We start from the raw sequence: 18,862 nt of genomic DNA on the forward strand, positions 1-18,862 counted from the left end.
AAAAACTAGTTACAATTTACTTATTTTATAATTTTATATAAATTTTATATAACAAATATTTTATAATTTTTACAATCTTTTCAAGACACAGGGTCACGCTATGTTGCCCAGGCTGCAGTGCACCATCATTTCACACTACAACCTTGAACTCCTGGGCTCAAGCAATCTTCCTGCCTCAGCATCTGCAGTAGCTGGGACTACAGTTGTGTGCCATTGCACCCAGTTTTTGTAATTTTCCAGTGGTTGAAAGATGGCCAAACCTTAGACAAAGTTCTTAAAATAAGTCAAGCATAGTTAACTATTTTTTTCCTTACCAATTCTATAATTGATACACCTTGTCATTATTGGATTCACTTTGAGATCCCCAGAAATGGACTCCTACTATGAATGAAGTCACATGTTGATGTTACCTATCTAGGGTGATCCAGAGTGTTCTTGGTTGTATTCTTCAAAGAAAGAATTCACTCAAAAGACCAATTAGTAAAGCAGGCAAAAGTTTTATTGGGGCAGTAAAAGTACACTCCAACAGAGGAGTGGGCTGACCCTGCTGGAAACAGCCCCGGGACATTCTGCATTTGATATTCTACGGTCTTGCTTCTTTCCTTGCCCAGTTTTCATCAAGGCTTGGGGGGATCATCCCTTACTGTGGTTCATGTACATGCACTGGACGCAGTGATCAATATAAATCCCACCTGATGGGGACATTACTCATTACTGCCACCTGGGAAGGTCATATAGCCATCAAATTTGTACTCATTGCACCTGTGTGGCTCTCAAGAATTCTGCTTTTGCCTTTTTTCTCCCTTATCAGGATCTAGTTAACCACATTTTGACAGTTTGACCATAGAGTGAGTACTGGGCATCTTAAGAGGTGTTCTGGGCTGTTCCTTCCAACATGGGTACCTCCCCTCCTGCCTGCTAATATCTGACTAACTGCCTCCTTTTACGTTTATCCCTTAAGGAGTTGGGACCCAGAAATCTTTTGGGAAATAGGGTGGAGGTCATTCTTCTGTAGCTACTTCCTGCTGAAAAGGGGCGTCGAGGGTCTTCTGGTCCCTCCTCCTTGCTTGCTGTCATGGCAAGAAGGTTTCAGAGGTTGTTGTTGTCTCTCAAAAGGTTTGACCCACAGTGTCCAGAGGAGACATACAGAAACTTGGTTGTCCTCAGGGGCAGGAAAGAGGTTGATATCCTTGTCACAAGACCATTTGAAGTCTGACGGCTTCTAGATGGGATGAAATAAACTTAGTAGATTCAAGAAGCAAGGCCCAGAAAAGAGAAGAAGGAAGATAGAGGTCAGGGGTCCTAGGAAGGGGAGGAGCCATGAGAATCAGAACCAGGTGACACCCCAGTAGCCCCTTCCCAAAGGTGAGAAGCCTAGTTTATGAGATCTCAAATGTGCTCCTGAGCCTGCCCTGATCTCTTAACCCAGATCAGCACTCTTCTCCAAGCACAGCCAAGTTCCTCCCTGAGCTGCAGCCAGCATGTCAAGGCCTCTACCATGTTTGAGAACTATAGCTGCGAGAGAACTGACTTGCCACTGTAACTCTGTTACAGCAAGCAGTTGTTTCTATCTCTTGAGCCAATTCCAGAGACAGGCTGTGGTAGGTTCAGAAGTAAGTGCCAATGCTGGCTATTCCCATCATGGCACCTGTGGTGATGCCAAGCCCAACAAGAAAGGGAATTAATTGAATTGCTTGGTGGGCCCCAGTGTGAGGTTATAAATAAGAGCAAGGGCAGAGAAGCATCACCTGGGGCAATGAGATGCTAGGGGTGAGGTGAGCCAGCATGCGTGTTCTGGTCCAGTTTGCAGAGAGGCAAAGGTGGGCCTGTGTCCCACATAGAAAACAAAGTTCTGTCATAGGTAGACAAGAATGGATATGGAAGGAGGCGAGGTCAATTCCAAACATTACCAATATCCTTGTTGGCTACGCAAGATGTGATATCTGTCACTGAAGTTGCAGCTGCTAGGGGGAGCCAGACATGAGTAAGTAGTTTGAATAGGAGGATGGTTCTTATTTTCCCAGAAGAGCATGTGTCTAGTAATGTCAAGAAGAGCCTCCAAAGGGAGTTAAAGATTTGAAATTTTTGCATGACCCCTACTGGCTTGGTAAGGTAGAGAACCTTACTTAGTATTGGGAGATTTCAGTTTCTAGAAAAAAAGAAGTATGAGAGGTATTGACAATGGTGATGGTTGTGTTGCAGTGTGCAGGGTTGAGAGAACCCACCAAAGTTCCAGAATCTGTGGCACTAGTGATGCCTAGGGGTACCTGACTGATAGTGATGGGGGAAAACAAGGGGCCTAAAATAGTGCAAGTGGGTTTAAGAAAAGCCTGAAAGTCCCCTTTGCTTGTGTTAGGTACTGTATGCATCTCTGGGAAGGTTTTGTATAGAGAAGCCCCAGTGATAGGTGAAGCTAAATTGGGCTTGAGAAGTTGCCTATTCTTGTATCGTGGCTGGGTAGGCTGTTCCTGCCCTGGATAGAAATAATTCATGCGTAGCCCATATGTTGAGGGACAGGAAGATTTGGTGAACTTCAGTAGTTGTTGAGCTGCTTGTAGATTTTTTTTTTTATATAGTTGTGGGCTGTTGGCGCCTATGAGGGTGATTTTAGCTAGAAGCATTAGGGAGCATAGAGCACGTGGCGGCATGGTCCCAACGAGAACAGATTAGAGCCAAATCAAGATGTCTGTTGATTATGGAAAAAGACGCTGTTAACTCAGTGAGTATTAGAGAGAACACCACCCAGATTATGGCTTTGAGATTTAAATCCAGGTAGGGCAGAACAGACCTTTTCCTGGCGGTGATTGGGGGGTGGTGTTGGTTCACAGTAGCAAAGACATATTAGTAAACCTACAAGGAGTATTATGATTCATGGTATAACAATCCGAAGCATTATTAATTTACTTATCTTTATTCCTTTGGCTTTGCTTGGAGTTTGAGACCCTGGAGGGGCTCAGTGGTCCAGGTGTCCAATGGGACCTTTACGACTTCCTCTGCCAGAGATGAGTACAGCTTTACCTTGGAGTAGTGGATCCACCTAGTGGTGCCACCTATCCCTGGCACCATAACTGCTGTAGGAGTGGAGAGCAAAACAGTGTAGGGACCTCTCCAAATAAGACTCAGTTGAGAGTTTGGAGTTCCATCCTTCCAAGTCTTGAAGAGAACTTGAGTTCTCATCAACTTGAACTCAAGTTCTCATCAACTTGGAGGGTATAAAATTTGGTCAGGATGTGGAAATATCTTTTGGTCTAGTTTTTGAGCCCCCTGCTGAGACTGGGATAGGGAAGTAACATAATTAGTGAGTTGATAAGTTTCAGTATCCAACAGGAAAGCGAAGAAAGGATCTTCCACATAATAACTCGAAAGAACTGAGTTGTAAGTTAGAGGTGGGTATGTTTCTCAGCCTTAGTAGAGCAATATGTAGTAGCTCTGGTCATGGTTTTGAGGTTTCCTGGCATAATTTTTCCAAGGTTTGCTTGAGAGTTTGGTTAATTCTATCAACCATTCCAGAGTGTTGTGGATGCCAGGAGGAATGTAGAAAGTAACTGATTCCCAAGGCCCGAGAAACAAGTTGAGTAAACTGTGAGGTGAAGGATGTACTGTTATAACTTTGCAGCGACCTGGGGATGCCAAACTGGGGGATGACCTCCTTGAGGAGGGCCTTTACTACCCCCACTGCTTTTTCCATTCACATGGGTAAGCTTCTATCCAACCTGGAAAGGTATCTACAAAGACCAGAAGATATTTATACAGGCAGGAAGTTGGTTTAAGTCAAACTGCCAGTCCTCCCCAGCATAAGTACTCCTCCATTGGACTGGCTGGAAAAGAAAAGGAGGTTTGGCTCCTTGTGGGATGTTTAATGTGCAAAGGGCACAGGCCCTGCAAACTTGTTCAAGAGTCTTGGAAAGATTTTTTTTCCCCAAAAGAGCCATTTGCACATTATTGAAAGTTTTTTGTTGCCAAAGTGGCAGGAGTCATGCAAAACATAGCTGACTTTCCAATGAACATTTTAAGGCAGATGTAGGACCTCTCTCAGTTGATACCACCCTCCGGGGCCTCATGTCCCAGTGCCCATTCCTATTCCTCTGGTGAGTACAAGGGGCTGGTGGCTTTGGATCCTCAGTGGGAGGATGAATTAAAGGAGGCTGAGGATGCTCTGCTGGGAAATTTCCTAAGCCATTTATAGGAGAATTATCCACTGAGGGGCTCACAAGAGCCAAAATAGCAGGGTCTAGTTTGCATTTTTGGCAGAGATTCTGATCTTCTTTTAAAGCCATAAAGGCCTGGACATAGGGTACCTCTGACCATTTACCCTGTCACCTGCAAAGTAGGTCCAACTGCAAGATGGTATTAAAATTAAGGCTGCCATTTTCTGGCCAGCCTTCCTATAGTCATATAGCTTTGTATTGAGGCCATGCAGAGTTACAAAAGAAAACTACTATATTTTTCTTTAATGTCTGGGGATCAATCTTGTCCTAACTTTTGAGAATGCATCCAAGGGGTGAGTCCAACAGTGTGGAGTGTTGAATGTCCATCTGAAAAACAGAGGGAAGGCCAGGGGAGAGTGAACATCCTCGCTCTCTGTCCATTCTCATCCATTATGAAAGGGGAAGAACATCCTCTCCATCTCTTTCCCACACTAGGCCATGCATCTCTAGCCTGTGAGGAGCTTCACACTTCATGCACCCTTACTGCATGCTCCCAACTGAGCAGTGACCTCTTTCTCTCATTTGGTCAGCTGACCCCCCAGGTCCATAGGTCTCACCTCTAATTATAGATGACTGTGCCCAATTATAATTTCGTAGCTTTTTGTGATAACCCTCTGCATATAGGCAAAGCATGTCAAGGACAGTGAGGAGGGCCAGAGACAAGAGGGAAGTTGATTGGTAAATCCTGGAGAATTCAGTGGTAAGAACATGGAAAGAATATTGGGTACTAGCTACATCCAGGAGACCCCTAGACCAAGACCATAGCACCCGAAATTTACCTAAATTCCTTCTGGAGGTGGAATTAGTGCAGAGGAGACAGTGACAGAGCATTCAAAAAGTCACTCTATTGGAGCCTATCTGGGAAGAGAGAGGACAAAGTAGGTGGCATTGGCTAGCAAGAGAGATGCTGCAGTGGCATAGGCAGCAGGACCAACTGTGAAGAAAGACAGGGTGGTGAGTCCCCAAAAGTCAGTTGTGAGAATGTGGAAGTAATCAGAAGCCTTAGGGTCTCTGTCAAGAAGAAAGCATTCTGTACCTGGAGGGGCTCTGTTGGGCATTAGGTGGACATGCTCCAGCTGAGCACACAAAGCAGAGATGCCAGGAAGCTTCATCGGCATGCTCAGCATTCTCATACACTATGCTGGATAGGAGCAGACATGTGAGAGGAGACAGCAGGGAGCACAGCACTTACCTCACAACAGGATGCGAGTCACAACATCAAGAGATGTTGCCAAGCCTGGAGTTCCCAGAAAGTGTCCTCGGTTCTTGTCTTCTTGCAAGAAAGAATTCAGCCAAAAGATCAGTTAGTAAATCTAGCAAAAAATGTATTGCAGAAGTGACAGTAAGCTTTAAGAGAAGAGTGGGCCAACTTGGCTGGGAGCAGCTCCAATACATTCTGCATTTGATCTTTTTCCTCACTTTCTTCTTTGGGTTCCTGCCTTTGTTCTTGCCCAGTTCACACCCAGGCTTGGGGGACCCTCCCTTACTCTTGGTTAATGCACATGTGCAGAACCCAGTGATCAAGACAAATTCTACCCAATGGTGGCATTGCTCATTACTATACAACCAGGAAGGTTGTATAGCCATCACATTTGTACTCACTGTTTCCACGCAGCTCTTAAGAATTCCCCTTTTGCCTTTCCCCTTTTTATCTGAATGTAGTTAACACATTCTGACAGTTCAACCATAGAATGAGTGATTACTGAGCACCTTAAGAGTCGTTTGGGGGCATTCCTTCTCACATAGCTACCTTTCTTCCTGCCTGCTCATATCTGACTAACTGCCTACCCTAACAGCTGGATTGCAAGGTTCTTGTTCAATTGAACCTTGAAACATTGAAAGGGTCATGTCCCAGGGAGATGGGAACCCTGTGCAGTTTTACATGCAATTCTGAGTAGGAAGAACAGAATGGATTCTGTCTGGTCACATTTGCTATTTAACTACTCTTGATATCATTGCCATCTTAGCCATAAATCATTCAAGTGATGGTAAGATAGACATAAGTGAACTTCACTTTACAAATTCAAATATTGCTTTAAGTATTTAAAAACTGCTGTACGATTGCACAGCAACGGGCACATTTTACAACAATTGATATTAAAATGCTATAAGCACAATAGCAATTAAGGATGTACTCATGTAAGAAAATCACAAAACTTTAAACCGAAAAACAGAAGGAATCTTTTTTAGTGTTACAGGTTCATAGAATTCATAAAAAGTATTTATCTTGGATTCCTTTACATAATAATCATCCATATGTGGTTAGGTGTTTGAATATCAATCATTTATATCTGATTAGAAGTGGGAAACTTGAGATGCTACAGGAAAACTTTAAAAACATTATGAACCCAAGCCAAACTAAAATCAATTAGAAAGTAAGCCAAAGCATCTCAAAGTATACCTTTAGTTGTTAGGCAATACCATTCAATTTCCAAGATCTAACTTAAATGCAATTTTTACAGAAATTTAAAATGTGCCGGTTTAGTTACATGTATTGAATAAAGTTAACAAATGAATATCTCTTGACAATGAGAGCTCCAAGGACTTAAAAAAAAGCTGTAAAGTTTGTTTCCTTTCCTTAAAAACACAGATATTTATGACCTTTATTTAAAATACATAAGTCAATTAGACAACTCAATATTTTGCCAAAAAAATACAAGAACTATATCAGAAGTCTGAGAAGGAAAGAAAAAATGATGCTATACCTAACCTTTGACAAGTCGCTCTCCATTCTGATATTTGAAGACAATGAGCTTAAGGTAGGAATTCTTAAGTTTTCTCTTGGAATATGTATTCTGTTGAGACCTAAATATTCATTAAGATTTCCATTGCATGCTGACTCTAGGACTGGCCTTGTAGTATGAGAAGTAAATAAAGATCCGCTCCGCTCTTTTTCTTGAAGAAGTTTGCTACTGACATCTGCTAGAATTTCTTTACGTCTATGAAGATTGCAAAACACTGATACTGAGTATTTTGGGTTTTTTTTTTTACAAATTATGTCTAAATGACTTGCATTGTTTAAAAAGTCACCATGAGTCAATGAAAGATACCACAAACCATGTTTTAACTCTGAAAATGTATGAGAGCATGTGTATTGTACACAGTTTTAATTTTAAAATTGCTCTAAAGAAGTACATGTACTCCTAGAGGATTTTAACAATTCAAACAAAGTAGGGAGGGAAGAGCAAAAGCTATCAATGATGTATGGATTAACAGGTGACATTTGTTGCCTTCTGAAATGGCTCTACTTATAAGATTCTTAAGGATGCCATTAGAAATACTAGTGCTTAGGCTGGGCATGGTGGCTCACGCCTGTAATCCCAGCACTTTGGGAGGCCAAAAGGGGTGGATCACTTGAGGTCAGGAGTTCAAAACCAGCCTAGCCAACACGGCAAAACGCTGTCTCTACTAAAAATACAAAACATTAGCCAGGCACGGTGGTGGGCGCCTGTAATCCCAGCTACTTGGGAGGCTGAGGCAGGAGAATCACTTGAACCTGGGAGGCGAGATTGTGCCACTGCATTCCAGCCTGGGACAAGAGCAAAACTCCATCTCAAAACAAAAAAAAAGTAAAAAAGCAAATAAATACTTGTGTTTAAAGGGTAACTACATGAAATGATAAACATGTTAATTTGCTGGACTAGAATCACCATTTGACTATGTGTAAATATATTAAAACATCATGTGGTATTCCTTAAATATATAGGAGTACCAAAATATATCTAAAAATATAAATCCAAAAATATTTTACTCTGGTGAAATAACTAAAAGTAAAATAAAGCTAGAAATACCTGTACTTAGTAAGCCAGTTACAGAAAAAAAACTATCTCTCAAAGACACTTTCAAGCATTTCTTTTTACCACCCTTGTACATTTCACCTATTATTTGAGAAGCATTTGGCACTGGGGAATCATTCAGAGCAACAATTCCCTGGGGAGAAGGAGATAGCCGAGATCAAAGAGAACTCAGTCATCTCCAAAGGCGATTTACTCCTAAAATTGTGACCCAGGCATCAGAAGTGGGACCTGCCCCTTTGGACTTCCAACCACCACCTCAGGCTGACCAAGGTGTTATTTTTCACCACTTTGTGAATTATACTTCCTTTCAACCCTGTGTTAATTATTCTCTACTTCACAAGTATGCCTTTATGTGGTGTGGAAAAACTATACAAAATACTTTGTTCCAAGGTGGCCTCTAATGATAATAATACCAAAGATCGCAATCAATGACAGTTAATTTATTGAGTGCCAGAATGTGCAGAGGAGTAGAAGTACCTGACCCTTTTTCAGTTTAAATTGTAATCTTATAAAAAATAATTAAATTCATTAATATTTCTATATAGGGGAATGCTGACAAACAATTGTGTAACAATATCACTGTCGAAATTATGAAGCTTCAAAGATAACTTGGCTGAAAGACTAACAGATCAGGTTAACTAAATAAGAATATTAAGGGGATAAAGAGCCATATAAAACCAAAAAACAGGCCAGGCACCATGGCTCAGGCCTGTGATCTCAGCACTGTGGGAGGCTGAGGTGGGCAGATCACTTGAGGTCAGGAGTTCAAGACCAGCCTGGCCAGGATGGTGAAACTCCAGCTCCACTGAAAATATCAAAATTAGCCAGGAGTGGTGAGAATATGAAAGGTCATACTCAGGAGGCTGAGGCAGGAGAATTGCTTGAACCTGGAAGGCAGAGGTTGTAGTGAGCCGAGATTGTGCCACTACACTCCAGCCTAGGTGACAGAGTAAGAATCCATCTCAAAAAAACAAAACACAAAACAAACAAAAAAAACACATCCAAAATCAGGGGAGTGACATGAATTGTCCTGGATTACCTTTTTTTTTTTTTTTTTTTTTTTTGAGATGGAGTCTCACTCTGTCGCCCAGGTTGGAGTGCAGTGGCATGATCTCGGCTCACTGAAACCTCCGCCTCCTGGATTCAAGCAATTCTCCTGCCTCAGCCTCCCAAGTAGCTGAGATTACAGGAGCGTGCCACCATGCCCGGCTAATTTTTGTATTTTTAGTAGAGATGGGGTTTCCACAATGTTGGCCAGACTGCTCTTGAACTCCTGACCTCAGGTGAGCCACCCTCGGATTAACATTTTAAAGGTAAGCTCATTTACTAACATTATTTTCCAAAATTGTTTAATCTAGTTAGCTTTGGCTTCCCCCTAATCTCATAAACCTGTCTCAATACAAATTATGCTTTTGAGGCAAATTAATGAGCTTTATTTATTTTCTATGATTCTGTGTTTTGACTTACTTGTTTAGTTCATCTGACAAAGATTTTCTAAGTTTTAATTCTTCTAGATACAGCTCCTTATATTTTTCCAATTCTGCTGTATTACAGTCCGCTTGTGAAGTTTTTGCTTTGTAGAGGTTGAATTCCAGCTCTTTAATTCTAAGTTCCATCTGACTTTTCTTAGTAGCCTTCCTTTCCTCTGTTAACAACTGTAACTTGACATCAGCTATTTTCTGCATCTAAAACAAATTGAAAGGGTACATTAAACAAATAATTATAACCTGAATACTTATTGTGTATTTGTTTCTTTTTGTTTTGGGTCGGTGATCTAGAGAGCATTTCTCAGTATGTGAAAAAAGCAACTGAAGTTTAATATATTTATTATGAGTATCAACTAAATTAATAATTTAATCTGAATTGTAAAAAAATGAAATCATGCTTATGGTAGTACTCATGAAATGTAACACTCCAGGTGGAGCCAAGATGGCTGAATAGGAACAGCTCTGGTCTACAATTCCCAGCATGAGAAATGCAGAAGACGGGTGATTTCTGCACTTCCATCTGAGGTACCAGGTTCATCTCACCAGGGAGTGCCAGACAGTGGGTGCAGGACAGTGGGTGCAGGACAGTGGGTGCAGCCCACCGTGCACAAGCCAAAGCAGGGCAAGGCACTGCCTCATTCGGGAAGCACAAGGGCTCAGGGAGTTCCCTTTCCTAGTCAAAGAAAGGGGTGACAGACGGCACCTGGAAAATCGGGTCACTCCCACCCTAATACTGCGCTTTTCCAACGGGCTTTAAAAACGGCACATCAGGAGATTATATCTCCCACCTGGCTCCGAGGGTCCTACACCCACGGAGCCTCGCTCATTGCTAGCACAGCAGTCTGAGATTAAACTGCAAGGCGGCAGCGAGGCTGGGGGAGGGGTGCCTGCCATTGCCCAGGCTCGATTAGGTAAACAAAGCAGCCAGGAAGCTCGAACTGGGTGGAGCCCACCACAGCTCAAGGAGACCTGCCTGCCTCTGTAGGCTCCACCTCTGGGGGCAGGGCACAGACAAACAAAAAGACAGCAGTAACTTCTGCAGACTTAAATGTCCCTGTCTGACAGCTTGGAAGACGGTAGTGGTTCTCCCAGCACGCAGCTGGAGATCTGAGAATGGGCAGACTGCCTCCTCAAGTGGGTCCCTGACCCCCGAGCAGCGTTAACTGGGAGGCATCCCCCTGTAGGGGCAGACGGACACCTCACACAGCCGGGTACTCCTCTGAGACAAAACTTCCAGAGGAACGATCAGGCAGCAGCATTTGCAGGTCACCAATATCTGCTGTTCTACAGCCACCGCTGTTCTGCAGCCACTGCTGCTAATACCCAGGCAAACAGCATCTGGAGTGCACCTCTAGCAAACTCCAACAGACCTGCAGCTGTGGCTCCTGTCTGTTAGAAGGAAAACTAACAAACAGAAAGGACATCTACATCAAAAACCCATCTGTACGTCACCATCATAAAAGACCAAAAGTAGATAAAACCACAAAGATGGGGAAAAAACAGAGCAGAAAAACTGGAAACTCTAAAAAGCAGAGCAACTCTCCTCCTCCAAAGGAACGCAGCTCTCCTCACCAGCAATGGAACAAAGCTGGATGGTGAATGACTTTGACGAGTTGAGAGAAGAACACTTCAGACGATCAAACTACTCCGAGCTACAGGAGGAAATTCAAACCAATGGCAGAGAAGTTAAAAACTTTGAAACAAAATTAGACGAATGGATAACTAGAATAACCAATGCAGAGAAGTCCTTAAAGGACCTGATGGAGCTGAAAGCCAAGGCTCAAGAACTACGTGAAGAATGCAGAAGCCTCAGGACTCGATGCGATCAACTGGAAGAAAGGGTATCAGTGACAGAAGACGAAATGAATGAAATGAAGCGAGAAGGGAAGTTTAGAGAAAAAAGAATAAAATGAAACAAACAAAGCCTCCAAGAAATATGGGACTATGTGAAAAGACCAAATCTACGTCTGATTGGTGTACCTGAAAGTGACAGGGAGAATGGAACCAAGTTGGAAAACACTCTGCAGGATATTATCCAGAGAATTTTCCCCATCTAGCAAGGCAGGCCAACATTCAGATTCAGGAAATACACAGAATGCCACAAAGACACTCCTTGAGAAGAGCAACTCCAAGACACATAATTGTCAGATTCACTAAAGTTGAAATGAAGGAAAAAATGTTAAGGGCAGCCAGAGAGAAAGGTTGGGTTGCCCACAAAGGGAAGCCCATCAGACTAACAGCTGATCTCTTGGCAGAAACTCTACAAGCCAGAAGAGAGTGGCGACCAATATTCAACATTCTTAAAGAAAAGAATTTTCAACCCAGAATTTCATATCCAGCCAAACTAAGCTTCATAAGTGAAGGAGAAATAAAATCCTCTACAGACAAGCAAATGCTGAGAGATTTTGTCACCACCAGGCCTGCCCTAAAAGAGCTCCTGAAGGAAGCACTAAACATGGAAAGGAACAACTGGTATCAGCCACTGCAAAAACATTCCAAAATGTAAAGACCATCAAGGCTAGGAAGAAACTGCATCAACTAATGAGCAAAATAACCAGCTAACATCATAATGACAGGACCAAATTCACACACAACAATATTAACTTTAAATGTAAATGGGCTAAATGCTCCAATTAAAAGACACAGACTGGCAAATTGGATAAAGAGTCAAGACCCATCAGTGTGCTGTATTCAGGAAACCCATCTCATGTGCAGAGACACACATAGACTCAAAATAAAGGGATGGAGGAAGATCTACCAAGCAAATGGAAAACAAAAAAAGGCAGGGGTTACAATCCTAGTCTCTCATAAAACAGACTTTAAACCAACTAAGATCAAAAGAGACAAAAAAGGCCATTACATAATGGTAAAGGGATCAATTCAACAAGAAGAGCTAACTATCCTAAATATATATGCACCCAATACAGGAGTACCCAGATTCATAAAGCAAGTCCTTAGTGACCTATAAAGAGACTTAGACTCCCACACAATAATAATGGGAGACTTTAACACCCACTGTCAACATTAGACAGATCAATGAGACAGAAAGTTAACAAGGATATCCAGGAATTGAACTCAGCTCTGCACCAAGCACACCTAATAGACATCTACAGAACTCTCCACCCCAAATCAACAGAATATACATTGTTTTCAGCACCACACCACACCTATTCCAAAATTGACCACATACTTGGAATTAAACCACTCCTGAGCAAATGTAAAAGAATAGAAATTATAACAAACTGTCTCTCAGACCACAGTGCAATCAAACTAGAACTCAGGATTAAGAAACTCACTCAAAACCACTCAACTACATGGAAACTCAACAGCCTGCTCCTGAGTGACAGCTGGGTACATAACGAAATGAAGGCAGAAATAAAGATGTTCTTTGAAACCAACTAGAACAAAGACACAACATACCAGAATCTCTGGGACACATTCAAAGCAGTGTGTGGAGGGAAATTTATGGCACTGAATGCCCAAAAGAGAAAGCAGGAAAGATCCAAAACTGACACCCTAACATCACAATTAAAAGAACTAGAAAAGCAAGAGCAAACACATTCAAAAGCCAGCAGAAGGCAAGAAATAACTAAAATCAGAGCAGAACTGAAGGAAATAGAGACACAAAAAACCCTTCAAAAAATTAATGAATCCAGGAGCTGGTTTTTTGAAAAGATCAACAAAATTGATAGACTGCTAGCAAGACTAATAAAGAAGAAAAGAAAGAAGAATGAAATAGACGCAATAAAAAATGATAAAGGGGATATCACCACCGATCACACAGAAATACAAACTACCATCAGAGAATACTACAAACACCTCTACGCAAATAAACTAGAAAATCTAGAAGAAATGGGTAAATTCCTCAACACATACACCCTCCCAAGACTAAACCAGGAAGAAGTTAAATCTCTGAATAGACCAATAACAGGCTCTGAAACTGTGGCAATAATCAATAGCTTACCAACCAAAAAAAGTCCAGGACCAGATGCATTCACAGCCGAATTCTACCAGAGGTACAAGGAGGAGCTGGTACCATTCCTTCTGAAACTATTCCAATCAATAGAAAAAGAGGGAATCCTCCCTAACTCATTTTATGAGGCCAGCATCATCCTGATACCAAAGCCTGGCAGAGACACAACCAAAAAAGAGAATTTTAGACCAATATCCTTGATGAACATTGATGCAAAAATCCTCAATAAAATACTGGCAAACCAAATCCAGCAGCACGTCAAAAAGCTTATCCACCATGATCAAGTGGGCTTCATCCCTGGGATGCAAAGCTGGTTCAACATACGCAAATCAATAAATGTAATCCAGCATATAAACAGAACCAAAGACAAAAACCACATGATTATCTCAATAGATGCAGAAAAGGCCTTTGACAAAATTCAACAACCCTTCATGCTAAAAACTCTCAATAAATTAGGTATTGATGCGACGTATTTCAAAATAATAAGAGCTATCTATGACAAAACCACAGCCAATATCATACTGAATGGGCAAAAACTGGAAGCATTCTCTCTGAAAACTGGCACAAGACAGGGGTGCCCTCTCTCACCACTCCTATTCAACATAGTGTTGGAAGTTCTGGCCAGGGCAATCAGGCAGGAGAAGGAAATAAAGTGTATTCAATTAGGAAAAGAGGAAGTCAAATTGTCCCTGTTTGCAGATGACATGATTGTATACCTAGAAAACCCCATCGTCTCAGCCCAAAATCTCCTTAAGCTGATAAACAACTTCAGCAAAGTGTCAGGATACAAAATCAGTGTACAAAAATCACAAGCATTCTTGTACACCAATAACAGACAAACAGAGAGCCAAATCATGAGTGAACTCCCATTCACAATTGCTTCAAAGAGAATAAAGTACCTAGGAATCCAACTTACAAGGGATGTGAAGGACCTCTTCAAGGAGAACTACAAACCACTGCTCAATGAAATAAAAGAGGATACAAACAAATGGAAGAACATTCCATGCTTATGGGTAGGAAGAATCAGTATCATGAAAATGGCCATACTGCCCCAGGCAATTTATAGATTCAATGCCATCCCCATCAAGCTACCAATGACTTTCTTCACAGAATTGGAAAAAACTACTTTAAAGTTCATATGGAACAAAAAAGAGCCCACATCGCCAAGTCAATCCTAAGCCAAAAGAACAAAGCTGGAGGCATCACGCTACCTGACTTCAAACTATACTACAAAGCTACAGTAACCAAAACAGCATGGTATTGGTACCAAAACAGAGATATAGATCAATGGAACAGAATAGAGCCCTCAGAAATAATGCTGCATATCTACAACCATCTGATCTTTGACAAACCTGACAAAAACAAGCAATGGGGAAAGGATTCCCTATTTAATAAATGGTGCTGGGAAAACTGGCTAGCCATATGGAGAAAGCTGAAACTAGATCCCTTCCTTACACCTTATACAAAAATTAATTCAAGATCGATTAAAGACTTACATGTTAGACCTAAAACCATAAAAACCCTAGAAGAAAACCTAGGCAATACCATTCAGGACACAGGCATGGGCAAGGACTTCATGTCTAGAACACCAAAAGCAATGGCAATGAAAGCCAAAATTGACAAATGGGATCTCATTAAACTAAAGAGCTTCTGCACAGCAAAAGAAACTACCATCAGAGTGAACAGGAAACCTACAAAATGGGAGAAAATTTTCGCAACCTACTCATCTGACAAAGGGCTAATATCCAGAATCTACAATGAACTCAAACCATTTACAAGAAAAAAACAAACAACCCCACCAAAAAGTGGGCAAAGGACATGAACAGACACTTCTCAAAAGAAGACATTTATACAGCCAAAAAACACGTGAAAAAATGCTCATCATCACTGGCCATCAGAGAAATGCAAATCAAAACCACAGTGAGATACCATCTCACACCAGTTAGAATGGCCATCATTAAAAAATCAGGAAACAAGAGGTGCTGGACAGGATGTGGAGAAATAGGAACACTTTTACACTGTTGGTGGGACTGTAAATTAGTTCAACCACTGTGGATGTCAGTGTGGTGATTCCTCAGGGATCTCGAACTAGAAATACCATTTGACCCAGCCATCCCATTACTGGGTATATACCCAAAAGATTATAAATCATGCTGCTATAAAGACACATGCACACATGTTTATTGCGGCACTATTCACAATAGCAAAGACTTGGAACCAACCCAAATGTCCAACAACGATAGACTGGATTAAGAAAATGTGGCACATATACACCATAGAATACTATGCAGCCATAAAAAATGATGAGTTCATGTCCTTTGTAGGGACATGGATGGAACTGGAAACCATTGTTCTCAGCAAACTATCGCAAAGACAAAATACCAAACACCACATGTTCTCACTCACAGGTGGGAATTGAACAATGAGAACACATGGACACAGGAAGGGGAACATCACACTCCGGGGACTGTTGTGGGGTGGGGGGAAGGGGTAGGGATAGCATTAGGAGATATACCTAATGCTAAATGATGAGTTAATGAGTGCAGCACACCAACATGGCACATGTATACATATGTAACAAACCTGCACATTGTGCACATGTATCCTAAAACGTAAAGTATAATAATAATAAAATTTAAAAATAATAATAAATAAAATAAATGTAACACTCCAAAGAATAATAAAATCAATTTAAATTCTGAAAAATTGAACAATATAACTTAAGAATACTTCAAGAGTATAGCATAATTTATAAATCACATTTTTCTTTCTCTATTAGTCTTGTTTTATGCAACTTGTCTTAGCAATCAAATGATTCACTAATGAGAATCATTATTATAGAAGATCAGTTTAGTTACAATAATGATGGCAAGTGAAATATTTAAAGAGAGAAACAGATACCACCTTCCTTCTAGAAATGTACCAAACAAATTGTTATAAGTAGAGGAAACACATACAATGTATGTATCCCAAATATAATTTGCACTGAAATGAATGAAGACACCTTATTGATAATAAACTAACCTGTAAAAGTAGACCAGCAGTTGCTAATTGTTCTGCTATCTCCTGCCTTGCGCTTTCTTCGAACTCCCGTTTATGGTGTTCCAATTCACCACGTTCTAACACATTCATTTCCATGTGACTTTTGAGGTTTACTAGTTCTTCTTCCAACTTCTCCTGATCCTTCTGTAGTGTTTCACGTTTCTCTTGCATTGTTTTCATATATAATAATGCCTGTTGAAGAACTTCAATCTCTGCATCCATATGTAGACCTTCTGAAGATGCAGTTTCCATTGCTTCTGTAAGATCAGCCTGCATGAGTAAAATAATATGGTTTGGTAATGAAGAAAGAAGACAGAATAGTCTAACATAAAATAATCATTTTTGAAATTAATTCGGTTGCAATAAAATGTTATCTATACTGCAGTAGATTCTTAAACCATGAATCCTTGAATTACTTAGAAAATCAAAAACAAACTTAAAACCACCAGGAATCACAAAAATATATGTTTTACACACATCATCTTTGCCACAAAACATTTTTACGTGATAGTAGGTTTTCATTTTCCTCTTTAAAATTGCTCCAAGTCACTTCTCTTTTTTTTGTTGTTTTTTTTGTTTGTTTTTGAGGTGAAGTCTCGCTTTTGTTGCCCAGGCTGGAGTGCAGTGGCGTGGTCTCAGCTCACTGCAACCTCCGCCTCCTGGATTCAAGCGATTCTCCTGCCTCAGCCACCCGAGTAGCTGGGATTAAAGGCACCTGACACCATGCCCAGCTAATTTTTTGTATCTTTAATACAGATGGGGTTTCACCATGTTGGCCAGGCTGGTCTTGAACTCCTGACCTTGTGATCCACCCACCTCGGCCTCCCAAAGTGTTGGGATTACAGGCGTGTGCCACCACACTCGGTCTAAGTCCCTTCTTAGTACAAAGTCTCTTGCCCCCTCACACCCTTTGTCATTCCCCGTAATTTCTAAAAAAGCTTTAGGGACACCATATTAAATTATCCAGACCTAAGCCAATAAATCACTCTGAGAAGGAGACTTGAAAATAAGACTCTAATTAATGAATCTTTATGATAAAAACTCCAACAAATTAGGCATAGAAGGAACATATTTCAAAACAATAAAGGCCATATATGGCAAAGCCACAGCTAACATTACACTGAAAGAGGAAAAGCTGAAAGTCTTTCCTCTAAGAACTGGCATAAGACAAGGATACCCACATTCAGCACTCATATTCAACACAGTATTAGAAGTCCTAGCCAGGGCAACCGGGTGAAAAAAAAATGAAGGGCATCTAAATTGGGAAAGAAAAATTGAAATTTCTCTTTGCACATGACCTAATCCTGTATATAAAAAACCTAGACTCCTCCAACAAACTCTTAGAACATTTCATCAAATGGCTACAGAATACACATTCTTCTCTTCGGCACATAGAACATTCCCCGGGATAGACCATATATTAGGCCAGAAAACAAGTCTTAGCAAATTTCAAAAACTTAAAATCCTATCAAGTATCTTCTCAAACCACAATGGAACAAAACTAGAAATCAATACCACTTACAATTGCTAAAAAATAATAAAATACTACTCAGGAACAAATTTAACCAAGGAAGTGATAGAGCTCCCCTGCAAGAAAACTACGAAACACTGATGAAAGAAATGGTAGAGGACAAAAACAAATGGAAATATATCCCATGCTCATGAATTTAAATAATTAATATTGTTAAAATACTACCTGAAGGAGTCTACAGGTTAAATACAATCACTATTAAAATACATATTAGTCTATTTTCACACTGCTATAAAGATACTACCCAAGACTGGGTAAAATGTATTTAAAAAGAGGCTTAATTGACTCAAAGTTCTGCATAGCTGGGGAGGCCGCAGGAAATTTACGATTACAGCAGAAGGGGAAGTAGGCACATCTTACATGGTGGCAGGAGAGAGAGGAAAAAGTGAAGGGGGAAGAGCCCCTTATAAAACCATCAGATCTCGTGAGAACTCACTCACTGTCATGAGAACAGCATGGGGGAAACTGTCCCCATGATCCAATCACATCCCTCCCTTGACATGTGGGGATTACAGATCTCTTCCTCCACACATGGGGGTTATAATTTGAGATGAGATTAGGGTTGGGACACAGAGCCAAACCATATCAAAATATCAATTACATTTTTAACTGGGGAACAAGATGACCAACAAGATGCAGCCAGAAACACCTCCTCCACAGAGAGAAAACAAAATATTGAGTAAACCATCACACTTTGAACAGATTTTGGGGGGAAAAAGCACTCAAAGTCAATAGAGAGGCAATGCAGACACTGAGTTTGAAGAGGAAGGAAGCTGGGAAGCCAGATGGAGTCACCAATCACCAGGACCAGCTCTTGGTCCAGA

The 18,862-nt window shown here is 40.9% G+C and overlaps 1 protein-coding gene across 2 annotated transcripts in view; it reads right to left on the reverse strand.

The window, feature by feature from the left end:
• Positions 1-477: 477 nt before the first annotated feature.
• Positions 478-18,862, reverse strand: part of LOC101177968 (ankyrin repeat domain-containing protein 26-like) — a 38,763-nt gene continuing 20,378 nt past the window's right edge. For both annotated transcript variants that reach the window (XM_030808892.1, XM_030808891.1), the window contains 4 exons: positions 16,490-16,777; positions 9,473-9,690; positions 6,919-7,147; positions 478-3,071 (listed from right to left, as the gene is read on the reverse strand). In XM_030808892.1, the coding sequence (XP_030664752.1) occupies positions 3,051-3,071; positions 6,919-7,147; positions 9,473-9,690; positions 16,490-16,777 (756 nt within the window). In that variant the 3' untranslated portion in view covers positions 478-3,050. The remainder of the gene's footprint in view (positions 3,072-6,918; positions 7,148-9,472; positions 9,691-16,489; positions 16,778-18,862) is intronic.

The sequence above is a fragment of the Nomascus leucogenys genome, unplaced genomic scaffold, assembly GCF_006542625.1.
Source record: "Nomascus leucogenys isolate Asia unplaced genomic scaffold, Asia_NLE_v1 000154F_7082709_qpdss110288sc, whole genome shotgun sequence".
Classification (NCBI taxonomy): domain Eukaryota; kingdom Metazoa; phylum Chordata; class Mammalia; order Primates; family Hylobatidae; genus Nomascus; species Nomascus leucogenys.